This window comes from Carassius auratus, unplaced genomic scaffold (genome assembly GCF_003368295.1).
Source record: "Carassius auratus strain Wakin unplaced genomic scaffold, ASM336829v1 scaf_tig00041360, whole genome shotgun sequence".
Lineage (NCBI taxonomy): Eukaryota > Metazoa > Chordata > Actinopteri > Cypriniformes > Cyprinidae > Carassius > Carassius auratus.
Genome location: NW_020526645.1, coordinates 69,520 through 90,000, shown reverse-complemented (window position 1 = coordinate 90,000; position 20,481 = coordinate 69,520). Strand labels below are relative to the sequence as shown.

The 20,481-nt window shown below is 30.0% G+C and overlaps 1 protein-coding gene across 1 annotated transcript in view; it reads right to left on the bottom strand.

The window, feature by feature from the left end:
- The window catches only part of LOC113085116 (F-box/LRR-repeat protein 17-like), a 110,330-nt gene that overhangs the window by 28,986 nt on the left and 60,863 nt on the right, over positions 1-20,481 (bottom strand). Inside the window, exon 7 of the mRNA XM_026255089.1 lies at positions 19,690-19,820. Coding sequence (XP_026110874.1) covers positions 19,690-19,820 — 131 coding nt within the window. The remainder of the gene's footprint in view (positions 1-19,689; positions 19,821-20,481) is intronic.

Sequence of the window (20,481 nt, the reverse complement as noted above, 5' to 3'; positions counted from 1 at the left end):
TGCACATCTAATTTTCTGTCTAACGTTTACGTTTAAGTAACAGGCTGTTTGATAGAAATGTTTGTGTATTTGCCTGTTAAAGTGTGTCTGCAAAGTGTATGCACATGTTGACTGAGTAATATTGTGTGATTATTTTGAAGTTAAATGGCAAATTATGCTGGAGGACTATATAGATGGGATCTGATGCTGAATTCACAATTAATCTGAACTGAAGTGCTCATTTGGAAAATTACATCAGGGTTGAACATTTTGCAATTCGGATAACAATTTCTATTTTAAATGCAATCTATTTCCTAAGAGCTACAGGTTTGCTGTTTTTTGTTTGTAGAGCAGACAAATTTGGCCAATAAAATCTCATTCTGCTTCTATGTCAATTGGACTATAAATTATATATATATATATATATATATATATATATATATATATATATATATTATTTTTTTTTTAATGAAATACAATTTATTTAATGAAAACGTGTGTGTGTGTGTGTGTGTGTGTGTGAGAGAGAGAAAGAGAAACTACATACAGTTGCTTTAACGACATGAATAGCAGCAGGTGTATTCGGCTGCTGTAACTTTAAGACATAATGCACTGGTCCAATACATGTATATCAGATTTTGTTCCTAACATTTTGGTTTTTAGATGAATATTAGCCTAGATGAGCATTTTGATATAATTATGTGCAGGGTTCTAAATTAACTTTTTTGATCACCAGCCAATGTGGCTGGTAACTTTCTAAAGTTACCATCCAATCAGAATTTCCACTAGCCATTTTTTTTTTTTCGGTAAAAATTACAAATGATGAGTGCCACTGAATGCATTTGATCATTTTATTAACATTGCTGGCATGAAAAACACATATAAAGTACAATGCATACAACAAAATATACACTGACTCAAATTTAAAATTATTAGTTCCCACCACGAAATTGCTTGTTTAGTTTTTTCTTTCGCGTAACTTACATGCGGCAATCCTGACAAAGCATTACGACATTCTTGTGATCAAACACAAGCCATTCATGACCCGTCAGCCATTTGGCATTACATTTTATTTTCTTTGTTTCTCTGTCGATATCCTACGGAGCCCCGCACGTTACCTGTAGGAGAAAAAAAATCAATCCGTGGCGACGGTTTTGCAAACGGCTTATAAACTGAGGGGACGGATTGCAAAACCGTCATCACGGATTTATTTTTTTTCTCCTACAGGTGACGTGCGGGGATCCTCATCCCCTGCCTCATTCCTCTTTTCGCCCCCAGAAATCTGTCCCAACCACCCAGCCTCGTGTCATGCATCACCAGCCAAACTGGCTAGTAAATTTTAATTAATACCCGCCAAAATGAATTTTAACCCGCATTTGGCGGGTTGGCGGGTGTTAATTTAGAACCCTGATTATGTGTATATTTGACCAGTATAGCATTGTCTGAGAAGTTACTTTCTGTTTGTGCATTGACCAAGTCGTATTGCGCGATTATTTTGTGGTTAAATTACAAATATTGCAGGATCATAATCACTGAATCTTGGACTACATAGAAACAGATGAGCAAGATCCACTAAATCAGACTGCTCTCTTTCCAAAACCAAAGTAAGATTAACTATTCAACCAGAAATGACTGTGAAAAAGTGGGGGGAAAAAAAAAAGATTCTTGTGGAGCAAAATGCAAACAATCTCACACTAGAAAAAAATACAGAGAAAACACACAAAAACACTTTTTAAAATCCATTTAGCTGGTGAAGAGGGTTTATGTGTTTGCTGACACGCATGAAAACACACACACACTCCTGAGCCGCGCTCTGCCAGCACACTCTCACACTTCAAACGGCAAACACATCCATGAATGCATGTCAGGAGATCAACCGCGGGCCAATCCTGCAGGGACGCTCTTTCTGCATTTTAGATTAGAGCGCTGCCCTCGTCTGATTGGACGAACATGCATGTGATTCACATCACAACAGCCAATGGGATCAAAGTGCCAAAAATGGTTGAGAGGGAAAAAAAACCCGAAGCCAAATGGAAAGTCAAAAATGCTGGTTTCTCAAGAACCACATTATTCAGTCGCCTCTTGAGTTTCCTAGAAAAATATTCAATACTAGTTTTCCTATACATATTTTTTAATGCCAAATATTACAACAAAGCTGAGTTATTTGTTATTTCAGAGTATTTTATCAATATTTTATGGTCTATTAAAGATACAATCTAAATTCATTACATCTCAAAATAAAATTATAATTTAATTAAGTTTTTTAAAAATGCTATATAATGAAAAACTACTTTATGTATGTATAATATATATATATATATATATATATATATATATATATATATATATATATACACACCTATACATTTTTTTTAAATGTACATTATTATACTTATACTTATTCTGTTTCTTGTCAGACATTCGAAATGAGCAAGTATCTGCAGTCATGTATTAAACAATAAATTAACAACTACATTAACCGCACTTCTGCTACTTGTGGCTTCATTTCACCACAGTGAATGATTAATATTGATCAGAAGAGGCGGCAGGCTGGCTGTGGATCAATGACGTGGTGTTAATTAGCAGCGTCTGACGGCAGATGAAGAGCTGCATGCGTGACGCTGCCAGAGACATGCGTCTCACGAGAGACATCAGTCCGTCAGCTCATGTCTGACACGATCCCACATTACACTACATGGAAAGAATTAGTCAAAGATGATGACGTGCTACTATCTCCAAACATCAGCGCTGAGATCAGACGTCTTCATATAAACACAGCAGCTGCTCTCACTGGATCTCAGACACGCAGCATTCTGGCCGCGTTCACATGCACTGATTTCCATCAGAATTAAAGAATCCGATCTGATTGCAGATTCTGAAAGGTCTGTTTAGTTGCATGCTAAGACTTTGCACATATTAATTTATGTAGCGCAAATTGCGTCTCTCAAGTTTTGCATTTTTTTTTTTTTTTACATTTCATGTGAAAAAAAAAACATTTCCATCATATTTATATTATTTTATATTGATATTATTTTCATTCGTTATATTATATGCTTATTTTTTAGAACATTTATGTTGTGCAATATATATATATATATATATATATATATATATATATATATATATATATATATATATATATATATATACATACACACACATACACATACATACATATATAATTTCTGACATTTATATATAATTTACTACGTGTGTAACAAAATTATTTTTAGATGATTTGTAGAATTTATTTAGATTTATTTTAGAATATTTTATTCTTAATAATGCTTTGCGAATCAGGTCTCCTTAATATGTATTACACATATTATATGTTCAGAAATAATTATTGCTGTCAAACGATTAATCGCATCCAAAATAAAAGCTTTTGTTTACATAATATATATGTGTGTACTATGTATATTTATGTATATATAAACAGAAACACATGCATGTAAATATTTTATAAATATTTTATGTTTACATATAAAATATATTTATATATAAGAATATGAATACATAAATATATAACTTTGTAAATATTTTACAAATATATACTGTATGTGTGCGTATTTATATACACGACTTGTGGTCACACGTGAGCTTTGATCATTCTTTTCCCTTTACTGTTATCATTGGCATATTGTCAATGTGTCTAATTGTAATTGCAAAACATTAAATTCAAATTAATCGTTAAATTCTTAAAAAACGCTCCAAAGCACAACCAGATTCAACATCATTATCCAAAGACATATGAATGCTGGACTCCTAAACGGACTCGACTAGATAAAGCAGACTGAATATGAGCTGCACTCAAGCTCTTTTACCTGAGGATGAGGAAGATGAGGAGGAGGTCAAGAAGAGCCAGCAACGTCACCATACATGGAGAGACACAGAGAGCGTTTGATTAGCCGTGAGTTATGATCACAATAATGAGACATAAATATTCATGTGCGTATCGTGTCCCCGGCGGGACAGTGATTCGTGATGTTGATTGTTAAACTGATAATCAGGATCCTCCCCAGGAGAACATCAGCGCATCTTCAGATATTATTCAGCGCCGCACATCATTATGATGCTGTAAGTCAATAAGCACACTGTGTGCAAACACACACACACACACACACAGAGCGTTTGAGTCTGTAAACATGCACTGATGACACTTCATCTACAGTCACTACACAAAAACGGCTAAACATCAGCTAATGCTGATCTCCTGCAGCTTCAGACTCATATTGAAGGAAGGGATATATGCTGGTATCAGATTTTCCTGCGATTAATTGCTAATTATTTTATCACGGTAAACGGTATTATCACGGTATTGAAATGTAGTTTTTTTTTTTTTAATTGTCACAATACAGTATAATAGCAAAAATAACTTTTTTTCTTATAACAAACATAACTGAACATTTAGGTGCAATAAAGCAATATATAAAAATATATCAAGTTAAACATTTTACACAGATGAAAGTGCAAAAGAACTAAGACCCACAGATTTCTTATTATTTACAATAAGACCTCATTAGTTAACCATTAACATTTACAATGAACAATAGCTACATTTGCTACACAAGTTATTAATCTTGGTGAAAAAGTCTTAGTTCATGTTAGCTTATTAAATAATACAGTTGCAACTTTAGATTTTAATGTGTTATTAATACTGGAATACCTAAGACGAATGAATGTTCAGAAGAATTTTTCATTGGCAGTTTATGTTAACTAATGAAGCCCTAATGTAAATTCTAAAGAAGAATTTCAAACAATATCTAGGGCATGTTGTAGTCCAGATTAAAATGACAAAAAATAAATAAATAAAATAAATAACCTATTGAGTCTAAACACTTAAGTATTTGGCGCTGTGGTGAACATTATAGCAAATACATAAATCTGAATGTCTTTTTAAAGATATTTAAATATGTTTAGAAAGTAGCTGCTTTATTTATGGGGTTTCCAGGGTAAAGGCTGCATTTTCTGCAGTTTAGCGCCATCTGCTGTCAGAGAGTGACTGCACTCCTCCATGTGCTTCTAATGCCTGCTTGCTTATATCAGAGCATTTATTTTGATTTTATTTATAATATTTCATTTATCCATTACATAATATAGAATGTAAATTTATTACACCTAAAATTATTAAATTAAAATGTTGTATTAATTTACTATAATACAAGTATGTGTACAGTGGACTGATACATAATAAATCTATAATAGTAATTTATATATTATATATTTATATTCAATAAAGTCTATTTAATATATAAATTAAATAGACCTCAAGCAGCACTTTGATCTCGTTAAACCACAGATGCACTTGACGTCTGTCTGACCATGTGACGTGACTCAATCGACAGCGTCTCATAAAAGCCACATCAAAGCGGACGCCCCACACGAGTTATATCCCACAGTTCAGTGCAGCACCGCACGACACAAGTCACAGATTCATGAACCACCATCGCTAGGATTCCTTCCCGCTGACGCACGGATCTGAAACCAGTCTCAAACGGGACGACAGCAGGACGGGACGCTCCAATCATCCAGCAGAGATCATGATTACAGTCTGGACAGATGACTGATTTGACCACCAAACTAAACAAAAGACTCCAGTGACACAATCACGCCATACATGAACACTAGCCTTAGTAACTATCACTGAGATACTTTATTAAGATTTTTTATTTTATATATTTTTCATTTTACTTAGTTTTAGTACTGTTGTTGTGTTTTTGTCATTTTTAAGTAGTTGCCTATGTGTGTGAGAGTATTTTTATTAATTTATATCAAATTAAAATGTAAATAATAATTTTGTAATAATAGTTTATAATTTTTTAATAAATTTATACAAAAATACATTTAACATTTATATTAGAAATTAGATTAATAAATGTATATATTTATTTTATATGGATATTTATTAATTGTATTTATATAAAAATATATTTTAAATTTTAATAATTGTATATTTGTTATTAGTAATGTATCTATTTATTATTTACATTAAATTATGCAAGTGGATGAATGACACATTCACTCCATACATGAACACCAGCCTTATTTTAGTATCACTTAGATACTTTATTAATATTTTGAATGTTTATATTTTTACATTTTCCATTTTAGTTAAAGTTTTAGTACTTTTGTTTTTGTCATTTTAGTAGGGGTGTATGTGGGTGTGTGACTGTATATATATATATATATATATATATATATATATATGAATTACATGGAAAAGGTCTTTATTTTTTGTAATTTAAATAAAAAAAGCTAACCTTCTTATATTCTAGATTCATTGCACACAAACTGAAATATTGCAAGAGGTTTTTGGTTTTAATTCTGATGGTTAGGACTTACAGCTTAGGAAAATAGAAAAATCTGTATCTCAATATCTCAGGAGAAGTGTCAGTAAAGACATTTAATAACGTTATAAATTATTTCTAAATGCAGCCTTGGTCAGATGAGTGTATAATAAAGTCATAAATGGTGTAATTTAGCCACATTTATGACTATTTTAGCCCCAGTCTAGGGGCCCTACAAACACACACGCATGCACACACAGTTTGAGAATACATACGGTCTGAAAGCTCAAGTACAGTAGAAGCGTGACGAGGACTGTGACCAATGCGATTCGACGAGCTCATAAGAGACATGATTCGATCAGCAGAACAGTGTGACTAAATCTGTCCCGATCACACACGCTGATGGCTGGAGTCAAGCAAAAAAAAAAAAAAGAACGACTACCAGACCAAACTACTGCAGAGAATATTAGAATTTAAATAAAAAATTACCTTTCTATTACTTAAATCTTTATCAAAATGTAAATACCCACACATAATCTGCAAAAGGATTCATGGAATCACTGAAAGCAACTTCAATTTATGAATTGAAGCAACAAAACACTACAAATGTGTGTTAGTCTGAAACATGAATGTGATATTGAGCTGAAAAAATCTAAATGGACAAACAGAATTAACCCCCCACCCACACACACACACACACCTCAATCAGCACTGTAATAATTCCCAGTATCATTATGATGAACATGGACGCTGAGCAGAGATATGACACTGAATATAATGAGCCCATTTTCCTGCCTTGAGGAATATGCAGGGAATTAAATTAATATTATGACTTGTTTGATTCTCTTTGTCTGCACTGCATTAATTGCAGAAAACTGCTGTGACCTTCACTGCACAATTACATCTCCATCACTGCAATTACACACGTTAGACGCCACTGCTGGCATCCCATAATTCCCCACTGCACCACCAGTCACAGTGAGGGAGGTACATGCATGCTTTGCACCTCTAACTATCCAATAAATCCAACATCAATGAGTAATATACATGTTTATAATAATAAATAATATTAACAAATATTATCCACTCTGAGCCAGAGACATCATATTAATCACAATTATTCATTGTTTTCAACAACATAATGTTTATTTTAAGTTTCAGACTTTTAAAAGACACATAAGATCTAGCAAAAAAAATAAAATTATAGCTGGTAAAATTAGGGGTCAGGGCTGATGCCGATACTGATTATTACAGATCAAGTACACTGATAACCGCTATTTCGAACCGATATATGTATGTCAGGTGTACAAATTAAAATTAAGAATAACGAGGGCTCTAACAAAAACTACTTTTCAATAATTTTATCGGCAAACCAGTTATGAAAATGACCGATAACCATAAAAAAAGCACAATATCGGTGCCGATAATCGGTTGACCCCTATGTAAAAACACACTGATGTATATGGAAGCAGCAATAACGTTCCCAGGGCTCTCAAGTCTTACACATTCACTGAGAGACACATGCATTTTAACCAGTTCACATGCCACACCTTGTGTTTCTCACACTGAGAAATAAGGGATAATTTGATTTGATGATTTGTTGTTTCTGTGTAAATTACATGATCCTGCTGCAAGCATGTCCGTTACTAGACAGTGAGAGCTGATGTTGGTGGAATACAGTCGAATTTGTGCTAAATTATTACTGACACAGCCAAAAACTGTCCAAATGCTTAGCTTTGGAAACCTGAAACTAGAGATGTATTTCATTATTTATTTAAAATGTTCATACATTTGTATTACTGAATTACGTAAAACTACTTATTTTATTTGGATTCATTTGTCTGTCTTTAATCAGATTTACCAATTGTTATAATTTCTATTTGTGCTGTTCAATTATGAACAATAGATCAAATTGAACTGCTGAACTTGAGAGAAGGGAGCACTGCTGTGAATAACTGAGTGATATAGTCTCACTCCAAACTTGATAAAACTTGAGGGCCCTGTGATCCTTACAAATATAATTTAACAACATGTTTTATTGATATCATATAGACATAGTGTACTTAACAATAAAGTTTACTCTATTCTTCTCCCTGAAACTTAATTTAATGGCAGAAGAGGATAAATATATGTGTTGTAAATCCCAAAGCTCGCATTCAGCATGAACTAACATTACCCATTACAGATTAACTAACATGGACATTATAACGGTGTTTAAAACACCAAATACATTTACATGCACGTATTAGAGAATCGGAAAAGCTAATATTTTATAATACAATTAGCATGTTTGTGAATATTTTGAATAAAAATGAAATATTATATATATTATTTAATTAAATATTTTAAATAAAACTATTATGAAATAAAAGGTGATACATCACTCATTCACAACTTTTGTGGCTGCTGTGTTTCATGTGGCAAGCAAGAGGTGTTGCCATTGGAAACAACAAGGTGATACATTGTAATATTACAGTCACCTAAAAAACTCAAGCAATATTCTCAATATATAATATACTCAAGTGTGAAAAGGTTCATGTAATATGAATTAATAATACTTACATTTATAATAATAATAATTTATATAATGCTATAATATAAATATATAATTTACATAAAAAATAATTTATATTTTATTTTCATATAAAAGAATAGAAAAACCGCATGCATAATAATATAAAAATATTTACATAATTCTTTCAAAACGTATCTAAATGAAATAAATAACTATGCACAATGTTATTTGAATCATGTTATAAATTAATAAATATAAGTAATATGTACTTTTTTGTGTTGTAAAAAAAAATTATTATTTACATTTTAAAAGTAATGAATATAATTAACTGTAAAACGTTTAAATGTAAAATGTTTTATTATTGTAAAATACTTTATATATAAAAGTAAATAAATTAAAGGTGTAAGTCATAAATATATTATTATTATTTACATTTTACATTTAAATTAATTTAAAATGTATTAACTGATGTGAACAAGCACAGATTTTGATTTTAATAACGCATTAGTAAATGTTGAAATTAACGAACTAAAATTAATGAAGTATTGTTCATTTTTAGTTCATGTTAACTAATGAACCTTATAGCAAACCGTCACCGAAAATATTATGTACATTTATTTACAACTTTATATTTAAATGCATTTAAAATAATAAAGTATTAATATTGCATTAGAAACATTACGTGTGACTTATTTCTCACAGATAACAGCGAGAAAAGAGACACACGAGACAGAAACAGCATCCAGTCCTTCACTCTTCCAACATTAAAGCAGGCTAAAAGACAGAAAATCAACAGTCAACAGAGAGCAGATTCACTAACAGCTCTCAGGACGAGACTAATGTGTTAATGTGTTTTCCTAATTAAAATACCACTGTAATATCAACAGCACAAAAATATACCAACAAAACTACAACAATTACACTGACGTCTCAAACGAGCCACAAACTCCCTGTGAGTGAGTCATTTGATTCAGTGAATCAGTTCAAACCAAAGAATTCAGTCTGATTCAACTGGTGTGTGTGAATCATTCAAAAGAAATGTTCGTTAATGAACCACTTGGTAATGACTTGCTGTTCTTTTTAATGACTGAATAAATACAGCTTAAATTCATTAAAAAGAAATGCACTGTGATTCAATAATGAGCGTTTGTTAATGAGTTCAGCTCCGTTAATGGAGCTCTATATAATGAGATATAAATACACTAATTAAAATAAATAAATATATAAATAAATGCATTGAAAAACACACTAATTTAACGATTCATTAGTGCACTCAAGTGATTGGTTTGTGCAGTTCTTTATAACAAAGAATAAATAAACATTTTTATTTAAATTCTAATATAATTAAACATTTTAATGTAAATGAATAAATACATTATAATACTTTTTATTATAGTTTATTTTCTCATTTTGCAATTAGAATTTATAAACAAACACATTTTAGATTCAAAAAGATTAATTAACAGTGCATTAATTCATGAAATGACCCGTTAGTGCAGTTCTTTATAATGACAAACAAAACAAATATATTTTAAATTAATTAAAAACAATGTTTAATTAACAGCTAATTTATGAATGAATTGCTTGGTTAGTAAATAAATGCACATTATTAATCATAATTAATTAGTTTGATTATTAATTTATTCCTTATTAACTATTTTATCATAACAATAGTTACAATAAACGTAATATAAAATATTTACATTTATTGGTATTTTTTATATATAAAATTTGATAATTATTAAATTTTTATATATGCATTTACAAACAACCAAGTATATAAATAAATACATTTTACAAAAAAAACAACAACATCTAAAAGATTCATTAACGGTTCATTTGTTTTCACTTATTGCAGTTCGTTCAAACGAATCACTTCAAGCAGATGATTCAGAGTCGACTCAAAGTGACTCCACTGCAGCGCTGAATATGAGCGTATCTCTGACAGAGAGTGTTAAACGTGATAAACGATCTGGTGCTTGGGTCCTGCCTCCTGCAGAGACACGATGAAGAGCGTCAGATAACCTGCCACATTATCAGCTCTTCACTTCCTGTTCTACATCATAGCACCTATTTACAGCTGTGAGCAGACGAGAGAGATCCAGAGCCGGACTGCGTTCCTGACCTCGTCAGAGAAGATGATTATCACTCATCCTCCAGACAAACCGCTGCTCAGGAATCAGCGCAAAGCTTCACAGGCTTCATTTACAGCCAGACAATAGAATAGAACAAGACAGAATAGAACTGCAAACAAATTAAATAATATAATGTAATACATTTAATTTAAATAAACAAACAAAAACAGGATTAGGATCTTTATCCTTTATGCAATATATTCCATGACTAAAAATAATTATAAGTAAAAAAATAAAAAAAAATTATCAAATAAATAAATGCATTTTTTTTGTAAATTTCCCAAATATGTACAGTATTATAAAATAATTATTGTGATATAAAAATATATTTAAGTCGTAATATTTTTACATTAGTTATTATAAATTTATTATAAATTTTCTATTCAATTAAAATTATAATATGTATTAGTTTGCTGGCTATTTGTTATTTAAAAATGTAAACTTTATTTACATTTAAAATATAAACAATGTAAATATTTATTAGAATTTATATATATATACATACAATAACAATAATAATAATAATAATAATAATAATAATAAACAATAATACAACAATTTAATAATTTAATAATAATAAAAATATTACTTGTAGTATTATTATACTTAATAATATTATGTTATTGTTATACATATATTTACTGTTCATCTATATTCAACAAATGTTATTTAATTAATTGTATGTATTTTTAGCAATTGTATTTTATTTTATTTACACGGAATATATTGCTGAATGGTTATGAACAACTGTTTTTATTACTTCATATTTCTTTTTTTTATTTTATATCTTTATTTTGGAGCTCGACAGCCTCTGTCCTCGATCACTTTTATTATATTGGAAAGAGTTGGCATTATATTCTTGAGAAACGCACTTTTTGTGCTCTGCTGAAGAGAGGAAGTCATATGGGTTCGGGTGAGAAAATGATGACAGATCTGTTGATTTTGGGCTGAACTCTGGCTCTAATGATGAACTGAGAGCGAAGCACCTGCTTTAATGGAGCTGTTGACGTGACGTCCCTGAACACATGCAGAAAAATGATGAATCTCCTGTTTGTGCCCCAGCGAGGCCTGCAATACATCTTCATTTCTGCAGGTTGTTATAAATGTCACTTAATGAAAAACATCAGAGCAGATGACAAATGCGTCGGCTGACGGTAAGAAACGGAGTCGTTTAACGAGCCGCGGCTGATTCACGGTTTGACAGAAACACAGTATTTCACTACATCACATCAGACTCTGTCCTGGGCTTTTCTGCAGAGACATCGTGAAACCCTGCAGTGATTCCTGAGAGACATTCATCTCGGACTTTATCTCCTTTAATTTAGACACAGAATATTTTCCAGAATGAATATGGAATAGTTTATGTATTTATTTATTTATTGTTAAGTATCTTACATTATATTTAGACATGGAATATATTTTAGAATGCATATGAAATACTTATATTAATTAATTTAGATTGAAGTATCTTATATTTAGAAGTGGAATATATTTTATAATGCATATGAAATAATTATATTAATTTATTAATTTATTTATATTTAAATATCTTATATTTCGAAATGGAATATATTTTAGAATGCATATGAAATAATTATATTAATTTATTAATTTATTTATATTTAAATATCTTATATTTCGAAATGGAATATATTTTAGAATGTATATGAAATAATTATATTAATTTATTAATTTATTTATATTTAAATATCTTATATTTCGAAATGGAATATATTTTAGAATGCATATGAAATAATTATATTAATTAATTAATTTAGATTTAAGTTTCTTATATTTAGAAGTGGAATATATTTTAGAATGCATATGAAATAATTATATTAATTTATTAATTAATTTAGATTGAAGTATCTTATATTTAGAAGTGGAATATATTTTAGAATGCATATGAAATAATTATATTAATTTATTAATTTATTTATATTTAAATATCTTATATTTCAAAATGGAATATATTTTAGAATGCATATGAAATACTTATATTAATTAATACATTTATTTATATTTAAGTGTCTTATATTTAGAAATGGAATATATTTGAGAATGCATATGAAATAATTATATGAATTAATTAATTTAGATTGAAATATCTTATATTTAGAAGTGGAATATATTTTAGAATGCATCTGAAAAGCTTATATTAATTAATGTATTTATATTTAAGTGTCTTATATTTAGAAATGGAATATATTTTAGAATGCATATGAAATACTTATATTAATTAATAAATGTATTTATATTTACGTTTCATATATTTAGAAATGGAATATATTTTGGAATGCATATGAAATAATTATATTAATTTATTAATATATTTATTTATAAGTTTCTTATATTTAGAAATGGAATATATTTTAGAATGCATATGAAATAATTATATTAATTAATATATTTATTTATAAGTTTCTTATATTTAGAAATGGAATATATTTTAGAATGCATATGAAATACTTATATTAATTTATTAATTTATTTATATTTAAGTATCTTATATTTCGAAATGGAATATATTTTAGAATGGTTACGAAATACTTATATTGATTAATAAATTATGAACAACTGTTTTTTTTCATCAGCTAACATTAAAAACTATTAATAATTTAAAAATTATTTAAGGAATATTTAATAATGAATTTTAACTTATTAAAAAAAATTTTTTAGAACTGTTACATTCAAATTTGAATTGCAATTTTGCATCTGATTCAAAACATATTTCTTATTTTATTTTAAAACACAGGATTTCCAAAACTAAAATGCAACAAAGCATTTAAAAATTGATAGATTGTGCAGCATTAACATTTATCTTTCTTTTTTTTTTTTATGTGGAGCTACTTTGAAACTGTATTATATGTAGTGCTTTAGAAATAAATATGACTTGACAGCCTCAAAAATAGTAGTATAGCGCAATGCAAATATAATTAGCCATGCAATGAAAGTACATTACGTACTGAACAATGTCACAAGAAATTTGCTTAATCTGTTGTCTTATATAATTAGTTAAGAGTTTATATAGTTTGTATAGGAATCTCTATCGCCCCCTAGAGTTTGGAGGTTTGATATCCAACACCGTAAAACAAAATCAGACATCATGCGAGTATTTCTGTCTTCAGATAAAACTTCACAGTCAGATTCTCTTTCATCTTTGACATTTAAAGGACAAATAAAGAACAGTTAATAAGTTCCAAAACTTTAGCATTTCAGCACAAATCTCCAGCGAGACGCTGCGCTTTAACCAGCGATGCCTTTAATTTACTTTACTCTGACAAATTAACTTCTCGGTCCCTTGGTGCTCAAGAACCCCAACAAATTCTCCTCGTGTGAGATCCCGCATGGAAATAATCCCGATTCTGGCTTTCCGAACAGCAAAAGAGTTTTAATAAGCAATTAAAGCCTTCAATAGGAGCGCCTAATTAAAGACATGTTAAACAAACAGTTATGAATACAGAAGAAATATTGACAATGGTTTAGGTGCCGCATGCTCACGAGGGAAAACCTGAGCTTATTAGAAAGCATGAAATTAATTTCTCCTCGTTCAGTGAGAAATCCCTCCTGCGCCGCTATAACGAACGAACGAACGTATTTTAAGACGTGAACGCCAGCATCTTTTTGTTTGTTTGTTTTTTTAAAGAAGTCTCTTCTGGTCACCGAGGGTGCATTGATTTCATTAAAAAAAAAAAAAAAACAGAAAAGACACATTAATCCAGTCTTCAGTGTCACATGATCCTTAGAAATCATTTGAATTCTAACAATATACGTTCAAAAGTTTTGATCAGTATTTTTTATATAAATATTGTTAGAAAATAATTATATTTTTAATAAATGCACTGTGTGTGTACACACAGTATGAAGCACTAAACAGGAAATTATGATATAAAATCTAATATTACGAATGTAAATTGTGGATAAGTAATATATATTTCATTTAATATATGTTTAAATTAGAAGATCTATTTGCAAGTCTGAATGCATAAATCAGAATATAAATATAAAAATGTAATTCATGAATATGTAGTTAGAATTCTAAATATATAAGTATGTGTATGTACATATATATGTGTAATTTGAAATATCAAAGAATATACATGTACACACACATATATACATGCATGTATATATATTAATAAAAAGGGGTAAATGCAGTAATAAACATTTTTATTAAATGTTAAAACATTTAAAACAAATTAAAAATTAAAACATTGTTTTTCACATTTTTTCACAAGTTGCTGATCAGATACAATAAAGTTCAGCTATGTTCAGCTTCAACAGATGGATCTGATTATGATGCACACATACACATTCATCAAACGAGTGTCGTTAGGATGTCAAACGCTTGTGTAATTTGGCAGTCTCGTGCATATTTCATTACTTCGTTAGGACGCTTCCTGAAATGTGTCTGCGGCCTGATGGATTCAATATCAGCAATGATTCACAATATCAAAAGACAAAGCTCTACTACTGAACCTGAGAGCCGTTATATCGGATCGAACAGCCTCCCGTCTGAAGACTGGAGTAATGATGCTGAAAATACTGCTTTTGACCACTAGTGTGTGTGTGTGTGTGTGTGTGTGTGTGTGTGTGTGTGTATCTCCCAGCTCAAAAAGTTCTGAGGCTCAAGAGAAAGAGTAAGCTGAGCTCATGGAGAACAAGCAGCCTCTCTCTCTGACCGCAGTGAGTCTTGTGTTAGCGGTTCAGGGGAGCGCCGCTTAGGAACCACTTTACATTATTACATTAGCTACTTGCTAAACAGAGCCTCTCAAATAGCTTTTCCACACGAGCCGTTTATTCAGCTGGAGCAAACCCGGCTAAGTGCCGCTCTCCAGGGCTTCACGCAGAAGTGCGCCTCCATCCGCCGGGAATCAATACACAGCACTCGCGGTCCGAAAGCAGATCGGTGTAATTAATTTAGCCGCGGTGCGAATGAAAATATCAGAGGGAGGAAAGGACCGGCCAAATCCAGAGGTGAGGGGTCAAGAGGAACGGCACGTGCACACAGTTAGAGTTTCCTCACACAAAACACAGAGTGAAGACGTTACAATACGTTACGTAAACGTTACAATGTTACATTTTATCATTCGTTAAGTTCGCTTTTCGCAAAGCAATTTCAAAATGTAACAAAATGGGTTTATTCAAGTCAAATGTGAGTCAAACTGCTAATGTAGAAAATATAAATAAACATGGCAAAAAAATTATAAATAAAATAAAATAAATGCACTGTATATATAAAAAATTAAGAGCGGTTATCCAACTGTATTAAAAAGTAACACTGGAACAATTTAATAGCATGATTGTCATGTTCACTTTATTTATTTAGTTTCATATTTTCATTTTATTTTTACATATTTTATTATTTTGTTACGTATACACACATACAATAAATAATATTATTATTTAATAAGTATATTATTTTTTATATTTTTATTTTTTATATGTAATAATTATAATAGAAAGACTGTAATATAAAAAATGTTAAAGTTTGTTTTGAAATATTACAAATATTTTGAAGCACATTATCCACAACAATATTCAAACTTTAATTTTTTTTTAAAGAATTAGGAACATCCATGCATTTAAATAAGATTAAAATAATCCATAGCAAGACTATTTTTGTTAATATTATAATATTTAATCTAATATAATGTAATATATAATAAAATATGTAAAAAATGAAAATAAAGTAAAAATATGAAACTAAATAAATAAAGTGAACATGACAATCATGCTATTAAATTGTTCCAGTGTTACTTTTTAATACAGTTAGATTACCGCTCTTAATTTTTTTATATACGGTGCATTTTATTTTATCTTTTTTTTTTACCTGTTTATTTATATTTTCTACATTAGCAGTTTTACCCACATTTGACTTCCATAAACCCATTTTGTTACATTTTGAAATTGCTTTGCGAAAAACGAACTGTACAAATGATAAAATGTAACATTGTAACATTTACGTAACATAACATCTTCACTCTGTGTTTTGTTTGAGGAAACATATAAAATGTTTTTTGTTTTTTTTTATCCACCAAAGAAATCGCTTTCCTTCAGCAAACAGACAGGGAACACTAATTAAATAAACAGGGTCATTTTGATTTCATGTTGACTTTAAACAACATCGAACAAACACAGAAATGTCTTTTATTTTTCCTTCATATGTTCATTTCATGCTTTTTTTCTCATATCATCTGGTTCCTGCTGTGTGTGTTTGATGTTGTGGTGAAACAAAAGTCAAAGCAGTGTAAATTAAATCCGGTGTAAATCCATACGTTACAACAGGAACATCATCAACATCCTCACATTCTCCAGTCACAGACGCAGAACTAAAGCAGATGAAATAACATTCATCCCAGTTTTTCATCATCATATGCAGGAGGATCATCTTCAGGCGCCGAGATTTACTTCTGATTCACACAAAAACTCCATGAATTTGATTATTAGACAGCGCTCACATCTATAACAATATTCAAAATTTTACTGTATAGCTGAAACCCCCTTTTTTAATTTACAAGTTTAGGAATGTCAATACACTTAATAGATTAAAATAAGATTAAAATCCATAGCAGGACTATTTTTATAGGTAATTAAAACTAAAACCATTGAAAAAAATTGTTGTTGTTGTTTGAAAATAAAGTGAACAAATTAAAAATATATATTGCCAAGTTAAAATGTTGCTTCATTTAGTTGAACTCGTACTATAATAATAAAATAGAAAAAAAAATAACAATAAAATACAAATTAATGTAATCTAAATAGAAATGTTAAAGAAAAACTACTTGCAAATGAACCTAAATGTTTTTTTGTTTTTTTTTAAACAATCAATTATTTTAGATCTTGGCATACATATAAAAAATAAATAAATGTAAAAAAAGTAGATTCATAGTAAAAATGTGCAAAGAATTTTTACGATTTCAATGATTTCCTTTTTTTTGCTGTCTGTGTGAATTTAATCAAAAAATATAACAATTAATTTTGTTCATTTATTAATTTGCGTTGTTTTAAAAATTAAAACCCGACATTAAAAATAATCTCACTTAACCCCAATTAAGTTTATTTTAATAAAGTTTCACAAAATCCATTTTAGATGCAAATACTTTGGGGAAACTTTCTTCTAATTACACTTTTTGAAAGGTAATGAAATAAAACAATAAATAAATAAATAATGCACAAATTAAAAAAAATTAAATATTCCAAAAATATATATTTTTTTAATTAAATAGAGATAAATGGCTAAAAAGGTATTACTAATTAATTACAAAAAAGTTGTTGATAGGTTCAATTAAAAGAAGTGCTTGTTGCTTATATTAAAGACTTATTTTAAGTCATCTTGAAGCATCCTGTTTGAGAACCATTGAATTATACAACAGACTAATGTGATTATATCATGAATACAGTGAACACACACTATATTGTGCATTCAAGCTTCATATCCAGATAAACAAGAAGACGTCACACTCTGGTCAGGACTCTCTGTTGTCATTTCCTTCAGGCTAAACAGAAAGACACTGACAAACGGCTTGAATCAACTCTTCAACAGTCGAACCCAAGAAGCCCAGAAGAACAGAGAGCAACCAAAACCAACAATTACAAGAGCCTCGCATCCATCATTCAGAGACACACTCTCATTATCCCGGAGAACAATGAGGAACGAGAGAAACTACTCCATCCATCCGTCCGTCCGTCCGTCCGTCTCTGTGGGAAACGGCGCTCGTTTGAGTCGCTTATCATGCTTCTGTTATTAGCTGTTTTTATTATTTATTAAATCGACTATAATTCATGTTTTTATTCCAAAAACAGGCTTTATTTAGTTTGATCTTGGAAATAAACAGGTCATTTCTTTCTCTTAAAAAAAATAAATAAAGTTATATTTTATATGTGTGTGTGTGTGTGTTTTGAGCTGGGGGTTAATATCTTATGCTAAAATACAACTAAAATGAAAATTATTAATACAAAATAAAACTATGTAAATAAAAACAAATATCCAATTCAAAAATATAATAAATGCAAAATTACTTAAAATTACAACTATTAAAAGTTCAAAAGTTATACAAATCCATATTAGATGAAATACTTAAGAAACATTTTGTAAAAACATCCCCTTTATAAAATGAAGTAATGCAAAGTAAACCGTGCATGTTTATATGCTTATAATTTTTTATAATTTACATTTGTACTTTTATTAATTTCACTAATTAATAAAGTATATACAAAATAATACAAAATTCATAAAACTTAAACTTAAATTTACAAAAAGCACAATAGATCTTTCTTTTTTAAGAAAACAACTGAAACATGAAATATTGTGCTGAAATTATACTTGAGACTAAATTTTGCTAAAATAAAATTTTTGAAAAAAGCACAACTACAGAAAGTGTGTGTGATGTTATACTGATTAACTAACGTTAAAAAAACAACTTTCACCTGGAAAAATTTGAGTAGATTTCACAAATAATTACAAAGAAATGTCAAGTTAAACACAGAATTTTGAAGTGTCTTTTTCTCGTAGAACAGTCTTGCATAATCTGTACTTTATTTACATCTTTTAAGAGTCATTTGTATTGTGTGTGTGTGTGTGTGTGTGTGAGAGAGAGAGAGAGAGAGAGAGAGAGAGTGTGTGTGTGTGTGAGTGTGTGTGTGTGAGAGAGAGTGTGTGTGTTTGTGTGAGTGTGTGTGAGTGTGTGTGAGTGTGTCTGTGTCTCTGTGTCTGTGTGTGTGTGAGTGAGTGTGTGTGTGTGTGTGTATATGTGAGTGTGTGTGTGTGTACCTGTCGTTGATGGTCCAGTTGAGGCAGAGGTTGAGGGACGTCAGGTTCCTGCACTTCCTCACCACCTCCATCACCGTCTCGTTGTTGAGCTCAGAGATGTGCCGCAGATCCAGACTGCTCAGGTGCTGCAGCTGCGCACACACACACACACACACACACACACACACAGTCAGAGCATCCTGCAGGTGCAGCAAATGATGCACATTAGTCACTGAACACTCCTAAAGCGTCCCATCATCATCTCTACAGCACTGTGTTTGACCTCTACTGAACGAAATGAAGCTCTTCATGGACTGGACAGCAACTTTCAAATACAATAAACACTCATTTCAAAAAGGAAATATGATTTTGCATGATGTAAAACCCCTTAAATGTCACTCAAACCACAAGAACATCATGCTCCTCCTCAATAACTTTGTCTTTTTTTCCATACAAAAAAAACTAAACATTCTTAAAACAAGATATGATGAAACAGTAAAATGAGATATACATAAGATATTTAATCTTGCTTTCTGAAAACTGCATCAAAATGAAAGGGTTTGTTCACTCAAAAGGGGCAAAAAGCCCAAAATATAAAACATATGAATGAAGGTCTTAAGGGTTTAAGTAATTAATGACAGACTCTCCCTTTAAACAAGCTTTTGTTTAAGGTAAAAATATCTAAAAATATCTACTACTAAGTCAGAAAAATGTAAGCAGCAAAACAACTAAAATAAAACTAAGAGGAAATTAATCACACAAAAACATTTTTTGATAAGCTGAAATAATGCAAAAAAAAAAAAAATGATTCTA